Genomic DNA, 24974 nt, shown 5'->3' with positions numbered 1-24974 from the left:
CCCCTTTATCAACATTATAAACCAAATTGTTTACATTTGCCCTAAAACCTTTAATGGAATTTCCATCTTATTTTGACCTTTTGATTATCAAGGGGGATGGCAGAAGTCAAATCCTATGTATAAAGTGTTGGAAAGAATGTATATACATTGTACTTGTTTTCGTTAAGCATACTGTAAGTTAGGCCAGAGGATTTGCATAATTTTATTGCTCTGCCCTTCAGAAGGCTTATTAAAACATTTATTATTATCTTCCCATCAATTACTGAAAGACTAGATGAAAATCCCAGTGTAATTCATGAAAAAAGTAACATTATCTTATAATGCAACATTACCTTTATCGGTAACATTGTTTGTTAGTCAGCTAGCATAATTACCCTTAGAATGTTGAGCAATGGCAATATTGTTAAGAGAATCAGTTGAGAAAAAAGCATTTACTACTCAATCGCCAACTTTCTGTGTTTTTTCTATATGGCTCTTTAACAAAGAAATAGCATTTTATGTGTTATATTCACACAAATCACAAACAAATTGGATCATAGGGGAAAAAAATTTAAAATGTCATGCATTACAAAACATATAGAAACGGAGAAGCTCTTTCTAATTCAGCGGTATATTTTTCCATTGTTAGGGTTGCTCCACCTGCAACTGGAGCCGTCATGGAGAAAAGTGGGAACATTCAGTTGGAGATTCCTGATTTCAGCAATTCTGTTTTGAGCCATCTTAACCAGCTTCGCATGCAGGGCCGGCTGTGTGACATTGTGGTTAATGTGCAAGGCCAAGCTTTTAGGGCACACAAGGTAGTGCTGGCTGCTAGCTCGCCTTATTTTCGAGATCATATGTCACTCAATGAAATGAGCACAGTCTCCATCTCTGTTATCAAGAATCCCACCGTGTTTGAGCAGCTCCTTTCTTTTTGCTACACCGGGAGAATATGCCTCCAGCTTGCCGATATAATAAGTTACCTGACAGCAGCTAGTTTTCTACAAATGCAACATATTATAGATAAATGTACACAAATCCTGGAGGGAATTCATTTCAAAATTAATGTGGCTGAAGTGGAAATGGAATTGAGCCAAACAAGAATGAAGCATCAAGAAAGGCCTCCAGAATCTCATCGAGCTTCCCCGTCTCTAAATCGATCGCTGAGTCCTCATCATAGCACTCCAAAAGGAAGTCGTATGGGCCAGGTTAGCACAATTCTGGACATTCGGGAACTTAGTCCTCCTGAGGAGTCTACAAGTCCTCAAATAATTGAACAGAGCTCAGATGTGGAGAGCCGGGAACCCATACTGAGGATTAATAGGGCAGGTCAATGGTATGTAGAAACTGGAGTGGCAGACAATGGTGGGCAGGGTGATGATGATGTTAAAGTCCTTGGAGCAGTGCGAATCAAGACAGAAAACCTGGAGGAGTGGCTGGGGACAGAGAATCAGCCATCTGGAGAAGATGGGAGCAGTGCTGAGGAAGTCACTGCTATGGTGATTGACACGACAGGCCATGGATCAGTGGGACAGGAAAATTACAGTTTGGGCTCATCAGGAACAAAAGTAGCCAGGCCAACCAGCACTGAAACAGACAGGTAAGACTGAACGTTATTAGTGCTTTTTAAGAATAATACACCTCATGCCATGTCAAAAGTGCTGTAAAAATGTTAGAATATTGCAGGCACTATTCTTGCAGTGTAAAGCTCGTAATCTAAAAACATCAAAGTGGAACAAAACACATTAAATAAGTTGATTGGAGGCAATCTGCAGAGTAACTTCAGAAAGTGAAGAAATGGTGAACTGGACAAAGAGCCAATTAAGAGTATCATAGAGTTCATGATTTTTCAGGATGTTTTCTATAATACGCCTTATAACATCTTATAAAAGCAGGTTAGTATATTTCTAGCTTTATTATTATTTAACATTGATTTCTATTCCACCTTTCATTCAAGAACTCAAGACACCATACATGGCATTGCTGCCTCTCTATTTTTCTCACAACAGTCCTGGCGGAGTGGGGGAGGGTGACTGATCTAAAATCACCCAGTGAACCTCTGTGATTAAGGCCGGACTTAAGACTTCTAACTGCTAGTCCCAATACCAACACACTGGCTTCTTTTCTGGCTTTCTACCACCAAGAATTATTTATTACTTTGCTGTATTGGTCTAAAACTAAGTTTTGTTTTCAATTTAATTCTAAGAAATGTGTAGTCTGCACTCTGGAACTTAAAATACTAATTTTAATTTACTCAGAATAAATCTGATATATATATATGTATCACATATATATATGTATCACATATATACATATATATATATATATATATATATATATATATATCACATATATATATCACATATATATATCACATATATATATCACATATATATACATATATATATATATATATATATATATATATATATATATATATAGGTAAAGGTAAAGGTTCCCCCGCACATGCATGCTAGTCGTTTCCGACTCTAGGGGCCGGTGCTCATCTCCGTTTCAAAGCCGAAGAGCCAGCGCTTGTCCGAGGACGTCTCCGTGGTCATGTGGCCGGCATGACTAGACGCCAAAGGCGCACGGAACGCTGTTACCTTCCCACCGCAGTGGTCCCTATTTTCCTACTTGCATTTTTACGTGCTTTCGAACTGCTAGGTTGGCAGAAGCTGGGACGAGTAACAGGCGCTCACTCTGCTACGCAGCACTCGGGATTCGACCCGCCAAACTGCCGACCTTCCGATCGACAAGCTCAGCGTCCTAACCTACTGAGCCACCGCGTCCCTTATATATATATATATATATATATATATATATATATATATATATATATATATATATTTGTTGTTAGTTGTGTCCATCCCATCGCGACCCTATGGACAACGTTCCTCCAGGCCTTCCTGTCCTCTACCATCTTCTGGAGTCCATTTAAGCTCATGCCTACTGCTTCAGTGACTCCATCCAGCCACCTCATTCTCTGTCGTCCCTTTCTTCTCTTGCCCTCAATCTTTCCCAGCATTAGGCTCTTCTCCAGTGAGTCCTTCCTTCTCATTAGGTGGCCAAAGTATTTGAGTTTTAGCTCCAAAAAAAATTTTACACAAATATGAGCGGCCACTGCTGTGGCTACTGCCTGTAGATGGCCTTGGGCTAGGCTGAAACAGGAAATAAGATTTGTCCCATGTCTGGGACCAAGCAAGTGTATCCTGAATGCTTAACAAACATCTAACACACACACACACACACACACACACACACACACACACACACACATAAAAAACTGAAAATTTACTAATAGACAAAAAAATGCAAGATACTTTGGAAAGATAGTCAGAATTTTTCTCTATTTAAAAACAGAAAATTGCATGCTTGCAAATCATCATGAGGAAAATTTGCAGTCTCTAGCTTGGTCTGTCTAAATTGTAACCTTTTCTTTCAATTGATTCCTGAAAAATCAGTGGATTTTTCTGCTTTTGTTTTGTTTGAGCAGGTTTGTTGTATTTATTTTTTTTAGCATAACCATACCTAAGCCTCTGGAGAAATGGCTATAACTTACTTGCCAGTTCAGATATTATATTTATTTATTTATTAAATTCCAACCAATAGTTACTACAAACCATGATTTGGAAAACTAATCTTGATTTATTAAAACATTTTATAGTCACCTTAGTGATTAAGGATAGTTTAATCTGAATTAGGCTGTTTTGTTTGGAGAATCTTCTTTCTTAACTCTAATAGGTAATATTAAAGAAGTACCCATGCCTGGTCTTGTATATAAGGGGGTATCTGTGGCTTATGTGTCAGATACTGTGTGCCCTGCTTTTATTACGTTTTGATATGCTAATTTTTTGTTTAACATTTTATGCAACTGCTTTTGGAAGTTAAGAGTGCAGACTTAGTAGTCTGTAAAAACTCTAAAAACTAAAAAAAACTTAGTACTTCATATGCAGGCAGTGTACAAATAATAAATTTCATGTTTCCATTTTGACAAATTTGTTTCAGGCAAAGCCATCTTTTCTTATATTAATTTATTTCCTGACTTGAGAAATTAAATTGCTTCATAAATCTTAAAGCTACCATTTATAGCTTTAGGGTTTTCTTAATTTATTTCTGTTTGCTTTATATTTTATCCAAGCCGTTCTCCCTATTATCAGTTAGTGATGGAGCAGAATCTCCATTTTTTCTTATTTTTTCAGAGCATTTGTATATTACACAAATAGCTCTTAATCTCATTTTCCATCTGCAGATTTAGCCCTTCAGGTAGTGTGGTTACTGTAAATGATCGGTACAGGTCAAAAAGTGAATCTCCATGGCGGATGGAGGAACCCAAGCAGCCCAGTTCCCAGGTAGGTGACTCATGGTGAGCTCTGTGATGATAATCATGATGCTGATGTTTCATAAGAGTAGCTGTAGAGAGGCACTTCACCGTTGGTGTCTTTATGTGTTATTGGGTTGTGTGTGTATGTGTGTGAGACTGAGAGAGAGAGAGAACAAGTATTAAGGTGCTGTGCTAAGAATGGCAAGACCCAGGTTCTGGTCTTTCCTTACATATGGAAGCCTAGTTGAGTGACTTTAGTCAGTCATTTATCAGTCCTAGATTGGGAAGTCAAAAGTTACTATCTACTGACCTGTAGTTCACTGCAATGTGTGCGTAATCCACACAAACACACAAGCATGCACGGACACACTCTGCTACTGTGTTATGTGGTGGGCTAGTGGTGAATTAGACAAGAAGGTTGGTAATTCAATTTCCTGAATCAGGCAATGGCATAAGCAGGAAGAAGATTTTATTGGAGTTATTACAACAAAAAAATTGGAGTAGATGGCAGGATAAGCAAATGAAAGTGAGAAAAGAGAGAAGGTGTCTGTATATTTGTAAGACTGTAAAAATATCAGTGAATAATTTGAAAATGGATATTGTGTGTTGAGAGTGTAGAGTAAGGCAGAATTGGAAAGACTGGCCCAGAATGGAAGAGAGAAATGCTCTATTATTAATTATAATAAGAGTATGAGTACTTCAGAAAATAGGAAGGAATGTGAAGAAATGTGCTTTTTATATGTATCTAAACACTATTAATCAGTGAACTAACAAGCAGAATTCTGCTAATGTATCTGAAAGCCATAAACCCTCTTTATGTTTCAGAATTTTATCTTGTTTCCTAACCCTGTCTGCTCAGGATGCACACAGAAGTATGTTAAAAGCAAAACTATAACATAGGTATTGCATTTTAGAAGTGTAACCTTAGTCATCCCAGGGTCATAAGAAAACCCTCTGCATTTGGATACGCAAAATGTTTTTATTTCATCTTATGGATTTGGATGATGAGCCCAGGACAGTTTAGTGAAACATGGCTGTCCCTCATTGTTGTGTATCAAACTAAACATTTTTAATTTTGTCCAGCAGATGAATATGCAAGGCTCTTACAGACTTCAGAGTACTTTCCCCTCTGTGCTAAAAAAAAATTGCTGGGGTTGTTTAATTTGCTTAAGTGGAAGACTTCAAGGACAATCCCACATAAAGCTTGATTAATTTTTTTTAAAAAAATCCAGTATATGTATTTTTAAACTACATAGGTAAAGGTAAAGGTTCCCCCGCACATGCGTGCTAGTCGTTTCCGACTCTAGGGGCCGGTGCTCATCTCCGTTTCAAAGCCGAAGAGCCAGCGCTTGTCCGAGGACGTATCCGTGGTCATGTGGCTGGCATGACTGGACGCCAAAGGCGCACGGAACACTGTTACCTTCCCACCGGAGTGGTCCCTATTTTTCTACTTGCATTTTTACGTGCTTTCGAACTGCTAGGTTGGCAGAAGCTGGGACGAGTAACAGGTGCTCACTCTGTTACATGGCACTCGGGATTTGACCCGCCAAACTGCCGACCTTCTGATCGACAAGCTCAGCGTCCTAACCCACTGAGCCACCGCGTCCTTATTTAAACTACATGTAGAGTATTAAAAATTAAAACTTTGCATGGTACATTCACATTCATGCCAATCAAACCATTAATTGGTATGAATATTAATGTACCATGGAAAGTTTTAATTTTTATTACTCTACATGTAGTTTAAAAATACATATACCAGATATTTTTTATTTGATTTTTTTTAAAAAAATATCTTGTTTTTTTGCAGTGATCACCATATGATTCCAGGAAGTTTCAGGCAAGGCATAAACCTAACGCTCTTTGTTGTTGTGTCTTAGTCTTTAATACTCTTGAGAAATAACGCTTCTAAATCTGGATGTTGCTCATCAGCCGTAAAGATGTCTAAGCCTTCTTGTTAATGTCCACCATAATATTTAGCCAACTTTTATTTTTCCTCATAATGTTTCTGTTCTAGGTGGAGGAGTCAGCTATTGTTGGAGTCAGTGGCTATGTGGAATACCTCCGTGAACAGGAAGTATCTGAGCGGTGGTTTCGTTACAACCCACGCCTGACTTGCATCTACTGTGCCAAATCCTTCAACCAGAAGGGTAGTCTGGACCGCCACATGCGGCTTCATATGGGCATCACCCCTTTTGTTTGCCGGATGTGTGGCAAAAAGTACACCCGCAAGGATCAGCTGGAGTATCATATCCGGAAACATACAGGCAACAAGCCTTTTCACTGCCACGTCTGTGGGAAGAGCTTCCCCTTCCAGGCTATCCTCAACCAGCACTTTCGTAAGAATCACCCTGGCTGTATGCCTCTGGAGGGATCGCACAGCATCTCTCCAGAGACCACCGTCACCTCCAGAGGGCAAGCCGAGGAAGGGTCTCCTCTTCAGGAAGAAGCTGGTCTGGCTGGGGAAACGGCACAGGGATCCGTATCGACTACTGGGCCAGATTGAGGCCAGAAGCCCAGTGGATCAGGGGATCTTCTGTAGGATAAGCAAAACCCACTGGGAGGACGGTGAGCTCCTGTAGTTGGTTGTGCAATGTTGCCACTGGACGGAGACACTCCTGAGAGGTTGCCAAAACAAAAAAGAGACAGTGCTGTAACAAAGTGCTTATGGTTTCCCTTATTTTTCTCCCATCTCTTTGGAAAGGAGAAAACAAAAACTGGGTTAACTAACCTCTGATTCAGGGATTAACAACTTCGGAGGGGGTGGGCTTTTTCTTTTTTTCAGTAGCGAGCAAGGAGAAATAGATTTTTCTTATTTCTTAGCAACAGATCCTGTGGTCCTATGGGCTGCAGAGTTCGAGCTATGTGTATGCAGAGCATCAGCGTCTGTATTTATCAAAATCATTATACCTCCACAAGATACATGGGGTCAGGCATTGGTTTTTGTTGTTTTGTGCCCCACTCTTATTTCCCAGGTAATTCTTTTTTGAGAAGAACGGCTGAGTGTGTTTTATCTTATTTTGTTTTGATGTATCTTTTTTTTAAAAAAAATTGACCCATTACCTAAGGGCTTTTATTAGGGGGGAGGGGGCTTACCATTTCAACATGTGTGGCCTTGCCTGTTTGTTATAAGGCTAGCAATTTTTTGAGCAGTATTTTAAAGATGACACAATATTTAAATAATTAAGCTACTGAAGAAGAAGGCAGTAACTATGAGGGTCTGCCATGTTTGAATGATATTTTCAGTTGTGAAATATCGGTAGTGCAGAACACGTCACGATTCTTGCTTATTCTATGTGTGCTGCAAAAAACTGAAAAGTAGATTTCTAGTTATGATGAATTTTTAAAACAGTGGCTTTTTTTCTCTCCAAAGGTCATCCTTTGCCTCCCCTGAACTTGATCTAATGAAACAGCAATATTTGTATATCAAAATAGATGGATCTCAGTGGGAGAAGAAATCCTGGTTTGTCTTTGTTTCCCTGTTTGGTATTTTTATATGAAAAACATGCAAAAAAAAAAGACTCCTACAATTCAGTAGGGTAAAAGCTCCCATTTCCTGTAAGCAATGACAACTTTTCCTTTACACCTCTATAATATTTCACATATAAAGTAGGGATATCTCGATCTCTCTCTTTTTTCTCTCTGCCAAATCCAGGAAATATGCATCTTGTGTTTCTTAATATTCTGTTTATAACTGAAAGGATACATGTGCAGGACAGCAAATATTTCAAATAAGTGTCTTAAATTTGCAAATTAAGTTCTGTGTTGGTATTTTAGTAGCAATACTGTAGAACAAAGGAGAAGAGTTGGCATAATGCTAATATTATAGATTACATGGAACTAAAATGGCTGAAGCAAAAGTTATAGGAGAAAGCTTGAGATGTGGTGGAGTCGTGAAATGAATGGAGAGAGGAATTATTGTACGATTTTATGGTAAAGAAACGGCTTCTTGGTAAACGTGCTTAGGTTTGTATAATATTAATATTTCGCCAGTCTTGCCTTCTTACTCCACACATTTCTTGCTTCTAAGAATGAAACTCTTAATTATGCTCGCAGGAAGAATGAAAATTGTTTGATGCTTTCCCCTTTCCTCCCTATGTGCGCATTTCTTTTTTTATGTTAACCGAGGAATTTGTTCCATTTCCCCCAATTCATGATAAAGCAAGCAGTGATTTTTCTGTGTGATCACAGAGATAACGATTCAAAACTCATTGAAAAGGTTAATTCTGATTCTCCCAAACACCCCCCCACACACACACACACACTTTTCTTTTGAATGAAGTAGGGAGGAATAATAGATGGGAATATATCTTATCTATATGCTGCTTTAATCATAACTTTCAAATCTACCAAAAAGAGACAATTTACATTAAAAGAGAATTGGAAAATATTTCTAGTTAGTTTATAACAAAATTTTTAAGCATTTAAGAATAGAATTTTAAAAATGTTACCACGCTTGTAAGGCATACATTTATTTATCTACACGTATGAGATATATATATATGTATATATATATATATATAAATATATATAAATATATAATTATAATGGGAATATTTCTTTGCTGAATTGATGACAGTGTAGTATTTCTATATAAGAGTTTCCTCCAAAGCAGAATGCAGCAAAAATCCATACATATTAAGGGGGCAAAGAGTTATAATGGATTGTTGAATGTGGCATTTACAGAGCTGTAAGTTCTTTTTGAACTGATACTGTGAACAGAGGAGGGACCAAGTAATCCAGAATTGTGTCATCGGTTATTACCTGCTTGCTGGTAGACTCCTCTTTATTTAGCCTGGCCAGAATCATTGGGCATTTCTTGCCTCTTAGCCCAGGCTTCATTTTAAAAGAAAAATAAAGCTTGTGAAATGCGCTTTTACTTGCAGCCATTGAAAGATGTCATTTTTACTTGCGTGCAAATGAGCCAATATTCTTGCCCATTCTTCTTTTGAACTGGGTTTATAGCTTTAGTTGTCCAATCAGCTTATTCATACGGAAGGCTACATTTATGAGAAAAAGCCTGTAAGAGGCTTGTGCCACCAATCTACCCAGTCTCTTCTTTCAATATGCCTGGAGGAGTTGGGAAACACTTATTTCCTTTTATAAGCAACGCAGTTTATTTTGAAAGCTGGACCCAGACAAATGTGAATGAACCTTAGGTGTGATTCATTGAAGCAGACAAAGTCAAATCACATTTTGTGAAGGTGATTTATTTCAGCAGGCTATAATTACAGTTAACTTTGGGTTTATGTTCAGGTAATATTACCTCTGGATGCAGTCATGGTGTCAAATGAGACCAGGATTCAATATTTTGTTTGTGTGTCTATGTGAAGGTACAAGTGTGCGTACATGCAGAAAATGACCTTGATCTGCGGCTTGATAAAATGTAAGAGCTGCCAAAATACCCTGAGCTTTGTGGGTTTATTCAGACAGTACATTTCTAGTGTAAACAAGAAATCCTTGTAAACATGTATTACTGGGAAAGCTAGATAGAAGGGTGGATTTTCTTCTGTTCTTGAAGAGCCTGACACTCTTTAAAGAGTTAGAAGCCTTGCAGGAAAACATGCAGGTTGTTATGATTTGTATAATCCAAATCATGCCAAATATTAAGGCATTGTATCTGTTGACAACTGTTCTGTCCCTGCCAGGTGGCAGAATATAATTGTTAGAATGGGCAGTGGACCACTTAGCAAAAAATCTAACTTCATTTGACCATTTATGTGGAAACCCATGGTGTTGATGCGGCTGGAGCTGAAAAAAACCTGTTGCACTGTTTGATTCTGTCTTGAGATCTTACTTTCCCCCCCACATTCTACCTTGATTGTTCCTTTTCTTAAGTTATTCTAAACAACGTGCTATTTATACAAATAAGTTATGAGCTGATGGCGCATAAATTCGCAAGGCGTGTTTCAATACTTAAACTTGTTTCAGGCTATTATGCTTTGTGTAGCAAAATGGAAAGTATTCATTTTAATAAATGCTAGTAGTGTTTGAACGAAAGTGGCAGATAAAAGTGTTTGTATTAGACAGAACTGAAGCAAACCTGTGGTGATGCTTCCTTTTTTTGTTCTGCAGTAAAACATTTACTTGTGCTGGAATTTTTGTATTCAGTGCTTTAACCTTAAAGGCAAGTCTGGTAATGAGGTTCTTGAAGTTATTGTTGGAGACATTAGGCATTGGTTATATTGCCATCCATTATTCTCTAGATTCTATAGCGTAGATGTGTTGGTAACCTATTTTTTTTATTCAGTGCATCTGGACATTTTCACATGTGCTAAATTGATTCATAATGTGACTCAAAAGGGAAGTAAAAACTCTTTAATATTATACCTCATTACCTAATGTCTAACTTCAAAAAAATTGTAGTGAGTAATTTATCTCATTTTTAATGAGACTTGGTAGGTTGGACTTAGATTTACCTCTTTTCTTTCAAAGAATGACAGAGCATTAGGAGGAAAGGATAATTTCATTGCCCTGCACTTGCAAAATGAATCCTCAATGTGAAATTTGCCATTATCTTCCTGCGTCTGCTGCTATGCATTAATCTTACCAAAAGCAATAGAGTAAAATTAATATAATTCTTACACACATCATTGCACTGCATGTCTGAATTGCCTGATTTGCTTTAAAATAGCTAGTATAAACAAACGTAGAACAAAAAAAGGAAAAAGGATCTAAACAATTGTATTGCTTTTTTGCTTGAGAATGAGAGATGCTTTTTCCAAATATTTGTGAGACTCCAACTTATATTTAGAGATCCACATGAACTCAGGATGCAACTTTGTCATGTCTTCGGTGTCTGAAAAGGTTGGTGATCAGTAAGCTGTATTTTTTTAAAAAAATACAGTTTTTTTGTCAGAAGAGAGCCTAATCTCTGAATTTGAAAACATTTCTTGCTAAGAATCTTAAGATTTTATGAGTTTTACTTCTGATGTATTCAATTTCTAATGTCTGGTTCTTCTAAATTGAACTGAGTTGTATATTTGATAAGCTTTACTTGTTCTTTCATTTTGTTTAAAAAAAACCCTTCCCCTTGATTTGACACAGAATTGCTGTAGAAAATCCTCTTTTGCTGTTTAATGGCACAGTTTTTAAAAAATATAATACAATGAGCCTGAAAAGTGGACTTTGGAAATATGATTATAATTGGAAAAAACATAAAGATTTTGGCAATTGTGTGCTCTCCAAGCTTGTTTCAATATAGTTTCTGAACGTTTCGTTACCAAACTAGGTAACATCATTAGCAGGATTTTCTTATTCCAGTCTCCTTAGCTTATAAATGTTTTGTGTGCCAGTGTGGTCAGTTGGTCGTATGATTGGTTGTTTGTTTGGAGCTATATTTAAATTCTGAGCAGCTGATTATATTGATGAAGCATATGAATATGTAAGAAACCAGACCATTCAAACGACCAATCAACAAGAGAACCAATCAGCTGCTCAGAATTTAAATATGGCTCCATTATTTCATGATATAAAGGTATCAGTTTTTTTATTATTATAAGTAAACTCTTTTTAGTAAAAGATTCATCTACTTATTAATACTGTATAAGATCTGTAAATATACCAGAATTTTACATACTAGCAAAAATATCCAAATGCAAATGAATTAAATTCTAATCTTATTGGAAATTGCTGCTTATGCCACATTTTTTGAATGAATCTCATAAATTGTTTTTGGGAGTTTTATAGTCCTGGACTATTAAACGATCAGATGCTATATATTGAACTATAGTTATTGTCTGTTGGAAGAGACCCAGGATTAGACCTAAAGGATTCTGTTTTGGTTGAAAGGATGAGATCTTGCATAGTTTTGCCGATAGGTTATAGGCAGATTAGGTAAATCTATTTTCTAAGAATGTTTGTAACATTATTAGCTCTTTTAAAAGTTAGATTATTTGTCAGTTGTTTGCAAAACATTGGTCTTTGAGAGGAGGAGTTAAAATTAAATATAGCATTTTTAAAAATTTCTTAGTAGATAATAAATTATCTCTACCATTCTGATTGTGAGTTCTGTGCTCCAGAATTTTGAAGGGTATATTTTATCTGATATAAATATTTTGAATGAGTAAAATCTGATGCTTCTGTTTCCTTTCCAATGGGCAAGTTCACCAAAGATGGCTAAAGATGCTTAGTTGGAGGTGGACAGGTGTAATATATGTTTCTGGAAGCCAATTTTGGAATTGCAAATTGAGTATTGAAGATCAAGTATATAACTTTGACACTTGTTGGATCAGGCAAAAGATTTTGAGAATTCAGCATGTTGTTTCTTGCAATAGCAGACTGATGTTTTGGGGATGTCCTTTTTAGCACTTCTGATTTGTAGGTGGGGCTGCCTCTGTATGTGCAAGGTCATGTTTCATTGAGATGTGTTGGCAAATCGGTTCTGTATTGGCAGATACATTCCATTTAATTTGCTTAATCCTTTTAAATAAGTCTGTTCATGTTTGTCTCTGCATATTGTGATATGGAATTCTGTATCTCAATTATAGGAAAAGTTACTACATAAAACAGATTGGAGAATGTCACAACCAGGGAACAAAAATAGGCTCAATATTCTAAGATTATGTGTCATTTTATATTCTGTAGGCATATCCTTATGGAAAATCTATTTACTTACGCCATTAGTTGCCATTTAAGTCATGTTTTCCATATACAGGTAGTCTCATACATTTAATGAAATGACCATTCAAAGTTAAAATGTCATTGATTGAATGATGGTTATGACCAGTCCTCAGATTTCCTGCCATTCCAATACCCTCCCCGGTCACATGATCCTGATCTGGACACTTGGCAGCTGGTTCGCACTTATGACTGGTTGCGGTGCTCCACGATCACATGATCACCGTTTGCTACCTTCCCTGCTGGTTTCCCCAGAAAGTCAACGGGAAAGCTGGCAGGGATGATCGCCAATCACTGCCCAACCATGCACCCTTCCACAGCCCCTCTGTGCTTGCGCCACGCTAGTCACATGCACACTGTCCCCAATTCTTTCATACCTTCACTGAACCTCACCACATTTCACATCCCCCGTGCACCCTTGCACTCTGTCACCAAGCCTCACTGCCCTCACGCCCTCCCCCATCCGGCAGCAGCCACTCATTTATCTGCTGACTTGCTGGAGAGCCATGTCCTGTCAGTTTCACCACGGACTTGATCTTAGGAAGCCAGCAGGAAGTTTCCTTCCCTAAGGACTGTGAGATTTGATTTACAATGGCAACTAGAAGTGCAAGCGATTATTGTCACTAATGGATGTGGTTGTATTTTATGACCTTGTGGCTTAGTGACAGAAATTCCGATCCCAATTGCTGTCGTAAATCAAGGACTACCTCTGTCATCTTTACAAAACCTGTTAGAAAGCATCTGGGGCTGTGAGAAGTAATACCAAAATAAATAAATAAATAAATCCCTGAATTAAGTGACAGTTTAATTAAAACTTTACTTTGCTTAAAGTTCAAATTTTCATTTAATTTTGTCAAGCAAGATACATTCCAGCATAAAGCACTAAGACGATTCTCATGATCAAACCAGTGATTCATTTTGGTAGCGAAGAGCTAGAGGAGGTGGACATTACATGTGCAGGGAACTTGGGTGTGCTGTCAGAACTTGCCCCTGCTTGTCCTGGAGCAAGATAAAGGAGAAAGCAAAGCCTGCCCTATTTTGCCTGCCAGGTTTGATCAGTGTTGTTTTTTTAAAAAAAATAGGCCATCCTGGTATACTGCATTTACAGATTTATTTCTGAACATTTGTTGGTCCTTTACAAATTCCCCATTTGTAAATCTCAGATTAAAACTTTTAACCAGTGCCTTCCACTTTCTCCTTCTCTCCTGTGAAGCCATTTCTTCAGCACAGGGTTTATATTTTTATCTCTTCTGCAGGTGCTTTTCTTTATAAAATCTGTAGAGGCCCATAATATCTGATGTCTTTTTGCTCCAGGAATACAGGGCTTGCTATATGTCTTGATCTGACATGTTCCCCATTCTTGCCTCACGTGGCATTGATTTCCTTAATTGTTCATGACTTTTTTTTTCCATTTGTTTGGATGTTTTGTTCTGAGAATGAAAACTACTACTAGACCTCCAGCTTTTGTGGCCTAGATTACTTTTCTATGGCTTAAACCACTAGCAGAGTTTGAAAATACCTTTTGCCTTACTGTACGAACTACCGTGTTTCCCTGAAAATAAGACCAGGCCTTTTTTTTTTTTTGGCCTCCAAAAGAGGCGCCAGGTCTTATTTTCAAGGGATGTCTTACTCACTTCTGGCACTGACAGCCCCCCCCCCAGCCGGTCTACTTCTTCTGCGGCCAAAAGAGCAGCCGCATTCCGGCCTGCTTTTGGCAGTCAGGCCTTTCTGGAAGGCCTCTGCAGCTTGGTTCTCTCAGACCTGTGACTGAGAAATGCAGGCCTGGCTGCAGAAGACACTGCAGAAGAAGTGGGCCTGCGAGGAGAAGCTTGGCTGCAAGGTAAGCGGGTGCGTGGGGCAGCTCCACCCCCCTCGCTTGATTTTTAGGTGTCTACCTCGCTCCAAAACTCGAGCTTATTTTTGGGGTAGGGTTTATATTAGGCCTATCCCCCCAAATCAAGCTAGGGCTTTTTTTCAGGGTAGGCCTTACTTTTGGGGAAACACGGTAGACTGGAATAAATTTGGGGTTCTGCTGAAAAAAAAAGCAAACTCAGATTTGCAAGTGAATGTGACCCAAAAGCCTATGGAATTATTCTCAATATACAGCTTTTTTTTATTTATATGTTCCCCTTTTGACACCACTGCTCATCAAATGCCATAAAATCTAAAGCCAGTCAGAGTGATTCCGGAATCAGACCTTGATCTTCCTCTGTTCTCTGTCAAATAAGTCTGGTAACGTATTTATTGACAAATGTCCAGAAATTGACAAGTCATATCAGTACTGCTATTTAAAAACAGGCTCAGATGTTTTAATACTACTTCTATATAATTTGTATTAAAGGTTTTGTATACGGTTTTAAAATGTTGCCATTGATGTCTAAGATTAGGGGTTTTTTTCTCACAAATACTGCCTCCAGTTGCAAAAATTGTGTTTAATTTTTTTCTTAAACATTAATGAGTTTTCTTCTTCAAGACTGGGTCAGCTGTCTCTACAAAAAGGACTTCTTCATAGCCAATTCTTGCACAGCTTCCCAAATCCTGATTCTGTATATATATATATCCTTTTTGTATTATACCAACAAGATAGAACTGAGATTCCATTTAGCAAGTAACACCTTCTTTTGTTTATTTATTTATATTTATTTATTTAACTTACCATATTATGTTTAGTTAAGCCCTGTTTCTAAGAGCAGTGTAATAGAGGTCTTCTATATACCTTAATCTCCCCAGCCCTCCTTTGTAAAGAGGCTGAGAAAGTACCGGTAAATAGTTATGGGTTCTTTCAGTGAGAGTCACTCAGTTCTGTTCTGAACAATAGCAGAATTAAAAGAAATTGCTTCTTTTTGCTTCTACCGCTGCAAATAGATCCTTACTGAAATTGGCACAAAAAATACTGAATGCAGCACTCATCGAACTGTTTCAACATTAGCAGAAATGTTCCAGCTGCATATGAAAAAAAACCTGTTCCTTGGATAAAATGAGTTGCTTAATGCATATTTAATCTACTTGGGTTTTCTCCATCTATTTCTCATTTTAACTGAATCTTCTATTTCAGTGATATAAGCTATGTTTGCTGCATACCCCGGCGAGAGGCATCCATTCTTGTTTGAACTTTTTGCACCAATATATTCATGTAGGCATACATCTAACTGTGCTGTTTAGAAAGCTGCAGTGAATTTTTAGATCCATCGTTCCTGCATTTATGCTGATCGGACCATGCTAAATGTTTCCATTTAAAGGAAACAGAAGCTGTAATCCTTCACTTACCGCATAAAGAAGCTTTAATTCAATAACTGAAGTGCTAACACCATTTGTTTGGTAGGTATAAGCTTTTTGCAGAAAACAGAGGCAGATGTAATCTAAGAGTTTTTGGTCTGACTGCTAATAAATTATTGCTGTGAATGGTTGTTTTAAGTGAGAGAATTGGTGCTGATTACAGAGCCTTTAGTGACCTTGTCTGTTCCCCAGAATTAATGTAATTAATGCTGCCAAATGATTGCTGGGGCAGAAATTTACTGTTTTCTAACTGTTGATGAAAAGCTGAGAAATTTGAATGATGGGCATTTAAAATTGCAGTGTTACTTTTTATAAAACATTCTTCTTCAGTTTTTGCTTCCTTACGTAATCTGCCCTTGATTCCACAGTTTAATAGTTTAAGGTAGAAGATGCTGTATAATTTGGAAACTGAACACTGGGTCTGATACAACAGCATGTGTATTGGTGAATTTGCAATACTCCATTTTTTTCACTGTGAAAAATAAATTTCTGACAATAAAGTGATTTTCTCTTTTGCAGAAAACAGATATATGAAATAAGATCTTTTGAGCTGAAACGTGGATACTTTTCTTGTTGAAAAACTATTCAATTTTATTTTTAAAAATAAACATACAATTGCTTCAGGAATATTAAAAGCACACTGAAAATTCTTTCCCTTCCGTAGATGCTGCAACTTTTTTTTAATGCAGAAGGGAACTGGTTCATTTTGTCACAGTTATGCCTACTTTTCCTGTAAGAGTCTTGTATCTTGAGAGGTCAAGTTCATATTTCATAAATGCTTTGCTTGCAGTCAGTCTCCAGTAGAAAAACTTACTAAATGACCTGTACTGAAGAGCATGGAGAGTTGCTTTACTAGACAAGGTGGACCAACTGACTTAGCATAGGATTGGTTTTTATGTTCCCAGTTACTCTGGGCATTTGAACATCAGTACCTGATCTCCAAAAGGGATGTGGTGGCTCAGTGGTTAGGACGCTGAGCTTGTCGATCAGAAGATCGGCAGTTTGGCGGGTCGAATCCCGAGTGTCGCGTAACAGAGTGAGCGCCTGTTACTCGTCCCAGCTTCTGCCAACCTAGCAGTTTGAAAGCACGTAAAAATGCAAGTAGAAAAATAGGAACCACTACGGTGGGAAGGTAACAGCGTTCCATGCGCCTTTGGCGTCTAGTCATGCCGGCCACATGACCACGGAGACATCCTTGGACAAGTGCTTGCTCTTTGGCTTTGAAACAGAGATGAGCACCGGCCCCTAGAGTTGGAAACGACTAGCATGCATGTGCGGGGGAACCTTTACCTTTACCTGATCTCCATGCATTCTTATATTCGCATTCATCGAAAGCAAAAGCAAACTTGTCAAGACGACAAAGGCATGCTGAATACAGGTGTAGCTTTTGTTCCCTTTGCTGTGTCATCGATGGAGGGAGGCTTTTCTCGTATTGAAATACAGTTGGCAATGCATATTCTTTCATACATTTTTTGTATGCACTTACAGATTTTCTCTCAAACAGACATTAATCATGTTTTCATTAGTTGCCAAATTCTATAAAGGCAAAAGATTGTGGAGGCTATGGAGAAGTATAGTCTGAATCCAGGTTGTGGGAAGGAACGTTTCTCCTGTTGTGCTCCCAATCTGGATTTCTGTTCTGTAATTTTCATGAGGAAAACTCCAATATCTGTGGCAAGCAAGTTGGCTTCAAAAGGGATCCTTGAGGGGGGGAAAAATTGAAAACCATCGTTTTAAGCGTCTTTAAAATACGAAGTTATGCTTCTTGTACTTGTGCATCAGTTGAATGATCCACATTAGCTATAATGTAAAATAGCTGCCTTGCCCTTATTCATTCCATTAACATTCTAGTAGAGAAAAGTGGGGAAACGTAATGTGAATCATCATGTTTGTTGGAAGCCCCCAGCCTTTTAGATTAATGAAGTACCTGAAATTGAGGCTAGGAAAACAGATGCTTTAATTCACGGGTGTCAAAACTCACCACATCAAGTGACGTGTCACGACGTATCGTGACTTTTTTTGCATTGCCAGAGCTGGGGTGGGCGCGGCCTCTGTGCGATGCAACTGGCCCGTGGGCCGGCAGTTTTGACACCCCTGCTTTAATTGATGAGCAAGCTCTACAGAGTTCCTTTTCTCATGCTGTACTTGAATGGAATTGTGTGATTGTAGTCAAAATAATATGGCAGATCTGTTTAAATAGGAAAGAGAGAGTATATGTTACCTTATTGTGCTAGGAAATTAGGCTGAGGATTATTTTGCTCCTGCTGGCTTCCTCCCATCAAATTAAACATGGCAGAAATTGCATTCCTTTTCTCTGACTGAGCTTGTGAATGGATTTACTGGCAACAATGTTATTTCTTTATTGAAAAACATCAAATGCAATTCTTTTTATTATCAGCCTCCTCTCAGCCTGTGGCAGAACTTAGTCACTTAGCAGATATTGAAAAAGCCAAGCAGAATCAGTTTTGAAAGAAATCCAGTTAGTGCTTGGATGGGAGATTCCTAAAGCTGTGGAACAGACTGGGAAGAAGGTAGTGACAAACTACTTCTATAATGATGCCAAGGGAATTATAACTACTTCTATAATGATGCCAAGGGAATTATAGAGATATGCTTGTCGGGAAATAGACTCAAAGGCCACCGTGTGTTTTTACTTTGTTATTAGAAAAATATCAGTTATGTATCTCAAGAATGATGATTCAAACCTACATGTACTAGAACAAACTACAGCACGTAGTGATGGTGTTTTCTGAGAGATAATAGAAACAAAGAATCATTTTTTATGTTAATAGAACTAAATTTTAGAGATGGCATTCTGTTTGCTAAATCAATAATAATCACAAATGACAATCGAGATAAAACAATGGGAAGGTCTTCAAAGTAAATAGAGAAGCACAGGGTAGCTGCGTGGAAAGTTCTCCTATAGAAGCCCCAAAGAAATAGATAAATAAGGACTACTTATGACTACTTATACTATATGGGGATCATGAAAAAGTTATTTTCTTTATGTTGAAAACTGATACATTTTGTGTGTGTGTGTGTATGCGTGTGTGTGTGTACGAATGATTTATAACTCATTCTGTTCCCATCAGATCAGTGACTTGTAGTTATTTTTGTCCCATAATCCATAATAATGAAATATACATGGAGTCACCTTTTAATAGCAATGACACATGGGAGAGACTGTTATAGAGGAAGATGAAATTGATCTCTTTAACTATGAATAACTGGGGAGCAGTGGCAGTACTGGATTGTGTGTCAGTGGCCTATTTTGAATAACATCTACTACCCTCAGGAAACGTAACTTGAAAGAACGTTGAAATTAGTGTTGTTCCTCTTGCAGCCACTGGGTATTGGAACTGTAGTCTGCTCAGGAAGAGAATGCTGTGCAATTTCAGCATAGATTTCTGTGCCTCTTTCTCTGGTGCTATTTATTTTACCACTTGGTTTATATATAACTACATTATTGTTTATAGCTCTTGACCGTGCATACCTAATATAGATTTCCAAGAACAATGCTTTTTTTAATAGCTTGATTGAAAATCTCTATATGTTGAATTAAGTATCTACAAATATCTTGGCATTTTATGAGTTTTATATACAGTATAAAATGCACCATGGAGAGATTGTCAGTGCTTTGTGGAGAAGGCATGTTTTGCAACATTTGAGAATGAATTTTTTTTGCCTCCCCCTCTCTTGTGGCTCTTGACAAATACCAATTCTTCTTCCCATGCCCGAGGGTATTTGGGCCAGGGTTTCCAGGATGAGGGTGATCTTATGAGGCTTCAGACTGTAAACTAAGTAATTAATCTGAACATTTTGAGGAAAAATCACTGCGGCGAGGCATAAGAAACGTGCTCAGCGAGCAAGGCCAGATGCTATGTGGGTGAAACTTGCAATCGCTGCTCTCACTGTGAAACTGACTCCCAAGGTCTTTGGGGAGCCTGCTGGCAGATTAGCTCGTGCATATACAAAGGGAAAGAAAGCATTGTACACTTGACTTGTGTGACATAAGGCATTGTCTGCATTATTTCAAGAATCCATTTAATTATTACACTTTTTTTTGCTATTATTTCCTGCAAGCCAGCTTTTATATGTAGTATGGCACTTTAAGTATGTTATTTTAACTTCTTCTTTTCCCTTCTTTTCCCCACAAGCACTTTAAATTCTATGGATATTGTTAGCTATTATATACAGGAGAGTTGTCTTAGGTAGAAAATAGATAGTACTGATTACCATGGTGCAGAGTGATTAGAGGAAGTTTTTGGCAGCCCAGACTAGCACAAACGAGACGAAGACGCTTCTCCTTGGATGTTTGAGCAGCTGCATCTCTTGTAAAGCTGTCCAAGCTCTCTGTGTTTGTGAGCATGCAGAACCACTTCACTGGGAGTCCCAACCAAGTGTTGCTTGTGCATATTTTTGCATAGGCAGACAAGTGGGAACAGCTTTCAAGAGAGGTGTTTAATTTGCATAAGTGTGCATGTTGAAGAAACATTTTTTAACACTTTGGATGGCTCTAGTACTTTCTGCATCCCAGGAGGTGAGAGTATTATATATGCTCACTTTTCTTTACTGGCACTTCTGCACTCCTCAAGACTATGAAAACAAAATGCTATGTTTGCATCCCACGTTTTAATTCAGATATATAATATTTGGAAAGTTGGCATGCAAGGTTGCTTGTGAAATAGGATAGCTTTTGCCTATTGAAATGGGCTGTGTTTCTGCATCAAATCAAGTTTTTAGAAAGCTACAGAGCCACAAGAAGATGCAACTGACGCTACTAAGGTTTGTCAGATATACAGAACTGCAGCAATAAAGTGGGCTGAAATTTCATGAGATCAAATTGTATTGAAACAATGTCAGTTTTAAATTTTCTTGTAAATATCTCTGCCTCAAATAAGTTCACCTTGTACTGTTTTGGGGTGGGAGAATGGGGCTGTCGTGGTGGCAGATGGAAAGCTGGGCCTGTATTGGGTAGTATAAGTTCAGTTGCCCTGCTAACCTGACCACCTGCGTTGTAGAGATATTCTATCTTTTGGCCGCATCAAATGGAAAACAAAAGTGGAATGGTCTGATTGCACAGCTACAGTACTAGGTAATTTTCCTGGTTTTAATGAGATTTGTAAGAATTTAAGAATACATTCTGTGAACCTGAAATAGATGGATAATATTTCCTTTTCTGTTGAAATATTGAGACTTTTTGTATATTCTTTTGGGTTGCTTTTCATTGCTTTGAATTACCGAGAACAATGTATTATTTTGCAGCAGGCTGAAAAGTGATCCAGCTGTTTGCAAATGATTGGTAGCAGAACTGCCCAATTTATTTTTAATCCTCATTTTCCAGGCCCGTGCACCCTTTTATTGTCCCGCTGATCCTTAAGCACATAGAGGGAGAATAAAAGGGAAGCTAGAGGTTAATGATTTTGTAGGTGTTCCTTTTGATGTAGGTAGAAGAAGATGAAATATAATAGCGAAGATAAAGGCTTGCATAAAACTTCTTTTAAAGCAGTTTAGCAACAAAAAAGCTCTTATCATACAGCTTTAAAATGTGAATGAGAAGTTAGTAACTTGGCTAGAATTCTGAAAAAGTCTATAAGTGTATACTTGAACTTCTGTTTGTATTTTAAAACAAATGCATTTTTCCTCTTTTAACACTGTATAAAAGAAATGTTATGCATGTGAGTGGTTTGAGAAATAAATGATTTAATACTCAAAAGTGGAGTATTTTTATTTGCCTGCAGTTTTACATGCTGCATTTAACACAGAAAATACACCTTGAACATTCTGCCAAAGATTTATTTTTCATTCATAGAAGTTCCCTACTGTTCTTTTTCCCAGGCAGTAAACCTTCTGGCCTGTTTCTATCCTCGTTTTATAGTCAGAAGATGGTAATGCCTCATACTCGTAAGGATGAGCTACATGCTCATCCTTACGAGTATGAGGTACGAGTAAGAGCCTTGGTGGAGCAGTGGGCTAATGCCTACTTAAGTAACACCAGCTGTCTGCAATTAGTGCAGGTTCGCATCCCACCAGGCTCAAGGTTGACTCAGCCTTCCATCCTTCCGAGGTAGGTAAAATGAGGACCCAGATTGTTGGGGGCAATAAGCTGACTTTGTAAAAATGCCGCTTGGGGGAGGTGAAAGGCCTAATAAGCAGGCATATACATAGAATGAAGGCTATTGCTAAGCACATTGATTTGTGCTTAGATTGTAAGCCGCCCTGAGTCTTCGGAGAAGGACGGGATATAAATGGGATTAAATAAAAAATAAATAAAATGCAATCGTATGTCACTTAGAATAATCTTTTTTTCTGATGGTTGACTATCAGAATAGGAAGATTAACCCCAAATAACTGCAGAGTGATGTCTGCCTTTGTCAGAAGTTGTAGATGTCTTGATTGTCAGAGAAGCTGTTCGGTTTCTTATGGAATATGATGAATGATAAAGGACCCCTGTGGTAGCAGCTTCCATCCTTTTCCTTGGCAGTGCCATAGCTTTCTATAGTTATAGTACTACTCCAAAGCTGTATCACTTAGAAAGAAGCAAAAGGCATTGAACAAAATGGGAATTTTTTTGCCGTTCACTTCACATTTATTTATGTGATCTCCTCAACCCCACCCCCAACCCCAAAAGGGTGCGAGAAGAGCACTGCATATCCATAGAAATCTGTGTTGCAAACAGCTTCATCCTGTTTCCCTCTGTAGTGGGGATAGTAAATACTGTCTCCTGGGAAGTCTTCTAGCATATTAGCGCACTTCTGGCAGTTCTCTAATCAGCTGACTGGGAGAGTGCTCAGGAAGTTATCACTACATTTATCACAGTCCATGCAGTTAGCAACCCAGATTTCTGGGTTGCCTATCCATGTATGAGGTTCTTCCATTCTGTTGGAAGACAAAAGCCCCTAGGACAAAACCACCACCCCCCCAACCCCAGGGGAGGTCATACATCAACCCCAACCTCTTCTAATCTATTGGTAACCTCAAAATAAAGATACAAAGAAACTGCTTAATCTTTTTACCCCCGCATTGGACACTTGGGCTGCAATTGATTAAGCATGTCTCTCTAGGAAATGGAAACCCTTCAAGATAAGGGAAATTTTTGATGCTGGGCCTCACATAAAATTGGGAGATTTACATATCTTAAGATCAACACATTCCATGGGGCAAGAAATTACCCTCCTTTAGAAGTCCTCAAGGCAGGAACACTTCAATTGACATATCTAACAGACTTCACATCAAAGTCTATTATTACCATAAGTACTATCACTCTCAACGTTCTAACTTTGCAGGCTACCTTCTTCTGCTGAATTGTACATGTTTTGATTTGTTGTCGAAGAATCTCTACCTCACTTCAAGCAGGTGTCCTGTGCTCATTTACCCAGCCATGGAACAAACCAGAATTTGTACAACACAACCATTCTTTGGAATCATAAGAATTAGTTTCTTCTCTTTAAGACTACAGCTCTACACTGAAAATAAGTGGGCATATTAATTACAAAACATTTTACAACAAGATTATAAGTAGCATATACAGGTAGTCCTTGACTTACGACCACAACTGAGCCCAAAGTTTCTGTGGTTAAGTGAGCTTTGCTCCATTTTACGACATTTCTTGTCACAGTTAAGTGAATCACTACAGTTGTGAAGTTAAATAGTTGTTAAATGAATCTGGTTTCCCAAATGACTTTGCTTGTCAGAAGGCTGCATGAGATCACACGTCCCCAGGGACACCACAACCATCATAGATACTGTATCAGTCAGTTGCCAAGTGTCCAAAGTTTTAATCACATGATCCTGGGGATGCTGCAATGGTCATAAGTGTACAAAATGGTCATAAGTCACTTTTTCAGTGCCATTGTAACTTCAAACGGTCATTAAATGAACTGTTGTAAGTTGAGAACTACCTGTATATCTTTCGTGATTCAGCCCTCAGAATGGGGTAGGAAATATTAATTGTACAAGTAGCCTCAACTCACAACCACAATTCAGCCCCCAATTTTTGTTGCTAAGCAAGGCAGTTGAGTTTTGCCCCATCTTAAGTCTTTTTTGCCACAGTTCTTAAGCAAATCATTGTGTGTTGTTAAGTGAATCATGCAGTCGTTAAACAAATCTGGCTTCCCTCCTTGACTTTGCTTGCTGGAAGCCGGCTGGGAAGATTAAATCTGGTGATCACATGACCCTGGGACCTTGCAACTGTCATAAATACATGCCAGTTGCCAAGCACCCTAATTTTGATCACATGACCCTGGGGATGCTGCAACAGTCTTATGTGTGAAAACCAGTCATAAGTCACTTTTTAAGTGCTGTTGTAACTTCAAATGGTCACTAAGTCAAAGACTTCATTTAGAGCAGGGGTGTCAAACTCAATTTCATTGAGGGCTGCATCAGCATTGCGGTTGCCCTCAGGGAGCCGGGTGGGTGTGGCCTGGGTGGGCATGGCCTACTGGGTGGGCGTGGCTAAAGTGTGTATGGCCTACTGGGTGGGCGTGGCCAGCTCTACATTGTTCGCATCAAGGGTGCCTATGGGGGCCTGGGCAGGAGTGGGACAGATCTGAGGGTCTCTGGCAGAAGGAGGGTCTCTGGGCCAGGGCCAAGGCAGTGGGGGCCGTTCCCTCACTGTTTCCAGGATGGCTTCGCGGGCCACATGAAACCACTTCGCGGGCCGGATCTGGCCCCCGGGCCTTCTGTTTGACATGTCTGATTTAGAGGGTCAACCATATATTTGTATAATTTCTAATGCTACACTGTTCTAAATATCTACCATCTCAGATAAGAACTC

The 24974-nt window shown here is 38.5% G+C and overlaps 1 protein-coding gene across 1 annotated transcript in view; it reads left to right on the top strand.

The window, feature by feature from the left end:
* Positions 1 to 634: 634 nt before the first annotated feature.
* ZBTB37 (zinc finger and BTB domain containing 37) overlaps positions 635 to 24974 on the top strand; it is a 73440-nt gene continuing 49100 nt past the window's right edge. The window contains exons 1-3 of the mRNA XM_081322957.1: positions 635 to 1579; positions 4232 to 4331; positions 6321 to 6871. Coding sequence (XP_081179083.1) covers positions 657 to 1579; positions 4232 to 4331; positions 6321 to 6809 — 1512 coding nt within the window. The 5' untranslated portion in view covers positions 635 to 656 and the 3' untranslated portion in view covers positions 6810 to 6871. The remainder of the gene's footprint in view (positions 1580 to 4231; positions 4332 to 6320; positions 6872 to 24974) is intronic.

Source organism: Vipera berus (assembly GCF_964194415.1).
Source record: "Vipera berus genome assembly, chromosome: 3".
Classification (NCBI taxonomy): Eukaryota; Metazoa; Chordata; class Lepidosauria; order Squamata; family Viperidae; genus Vipera; species Vipera berus.
This window is presented reverse-complemented; position numbering and strand designations above follow the sequence as displayed.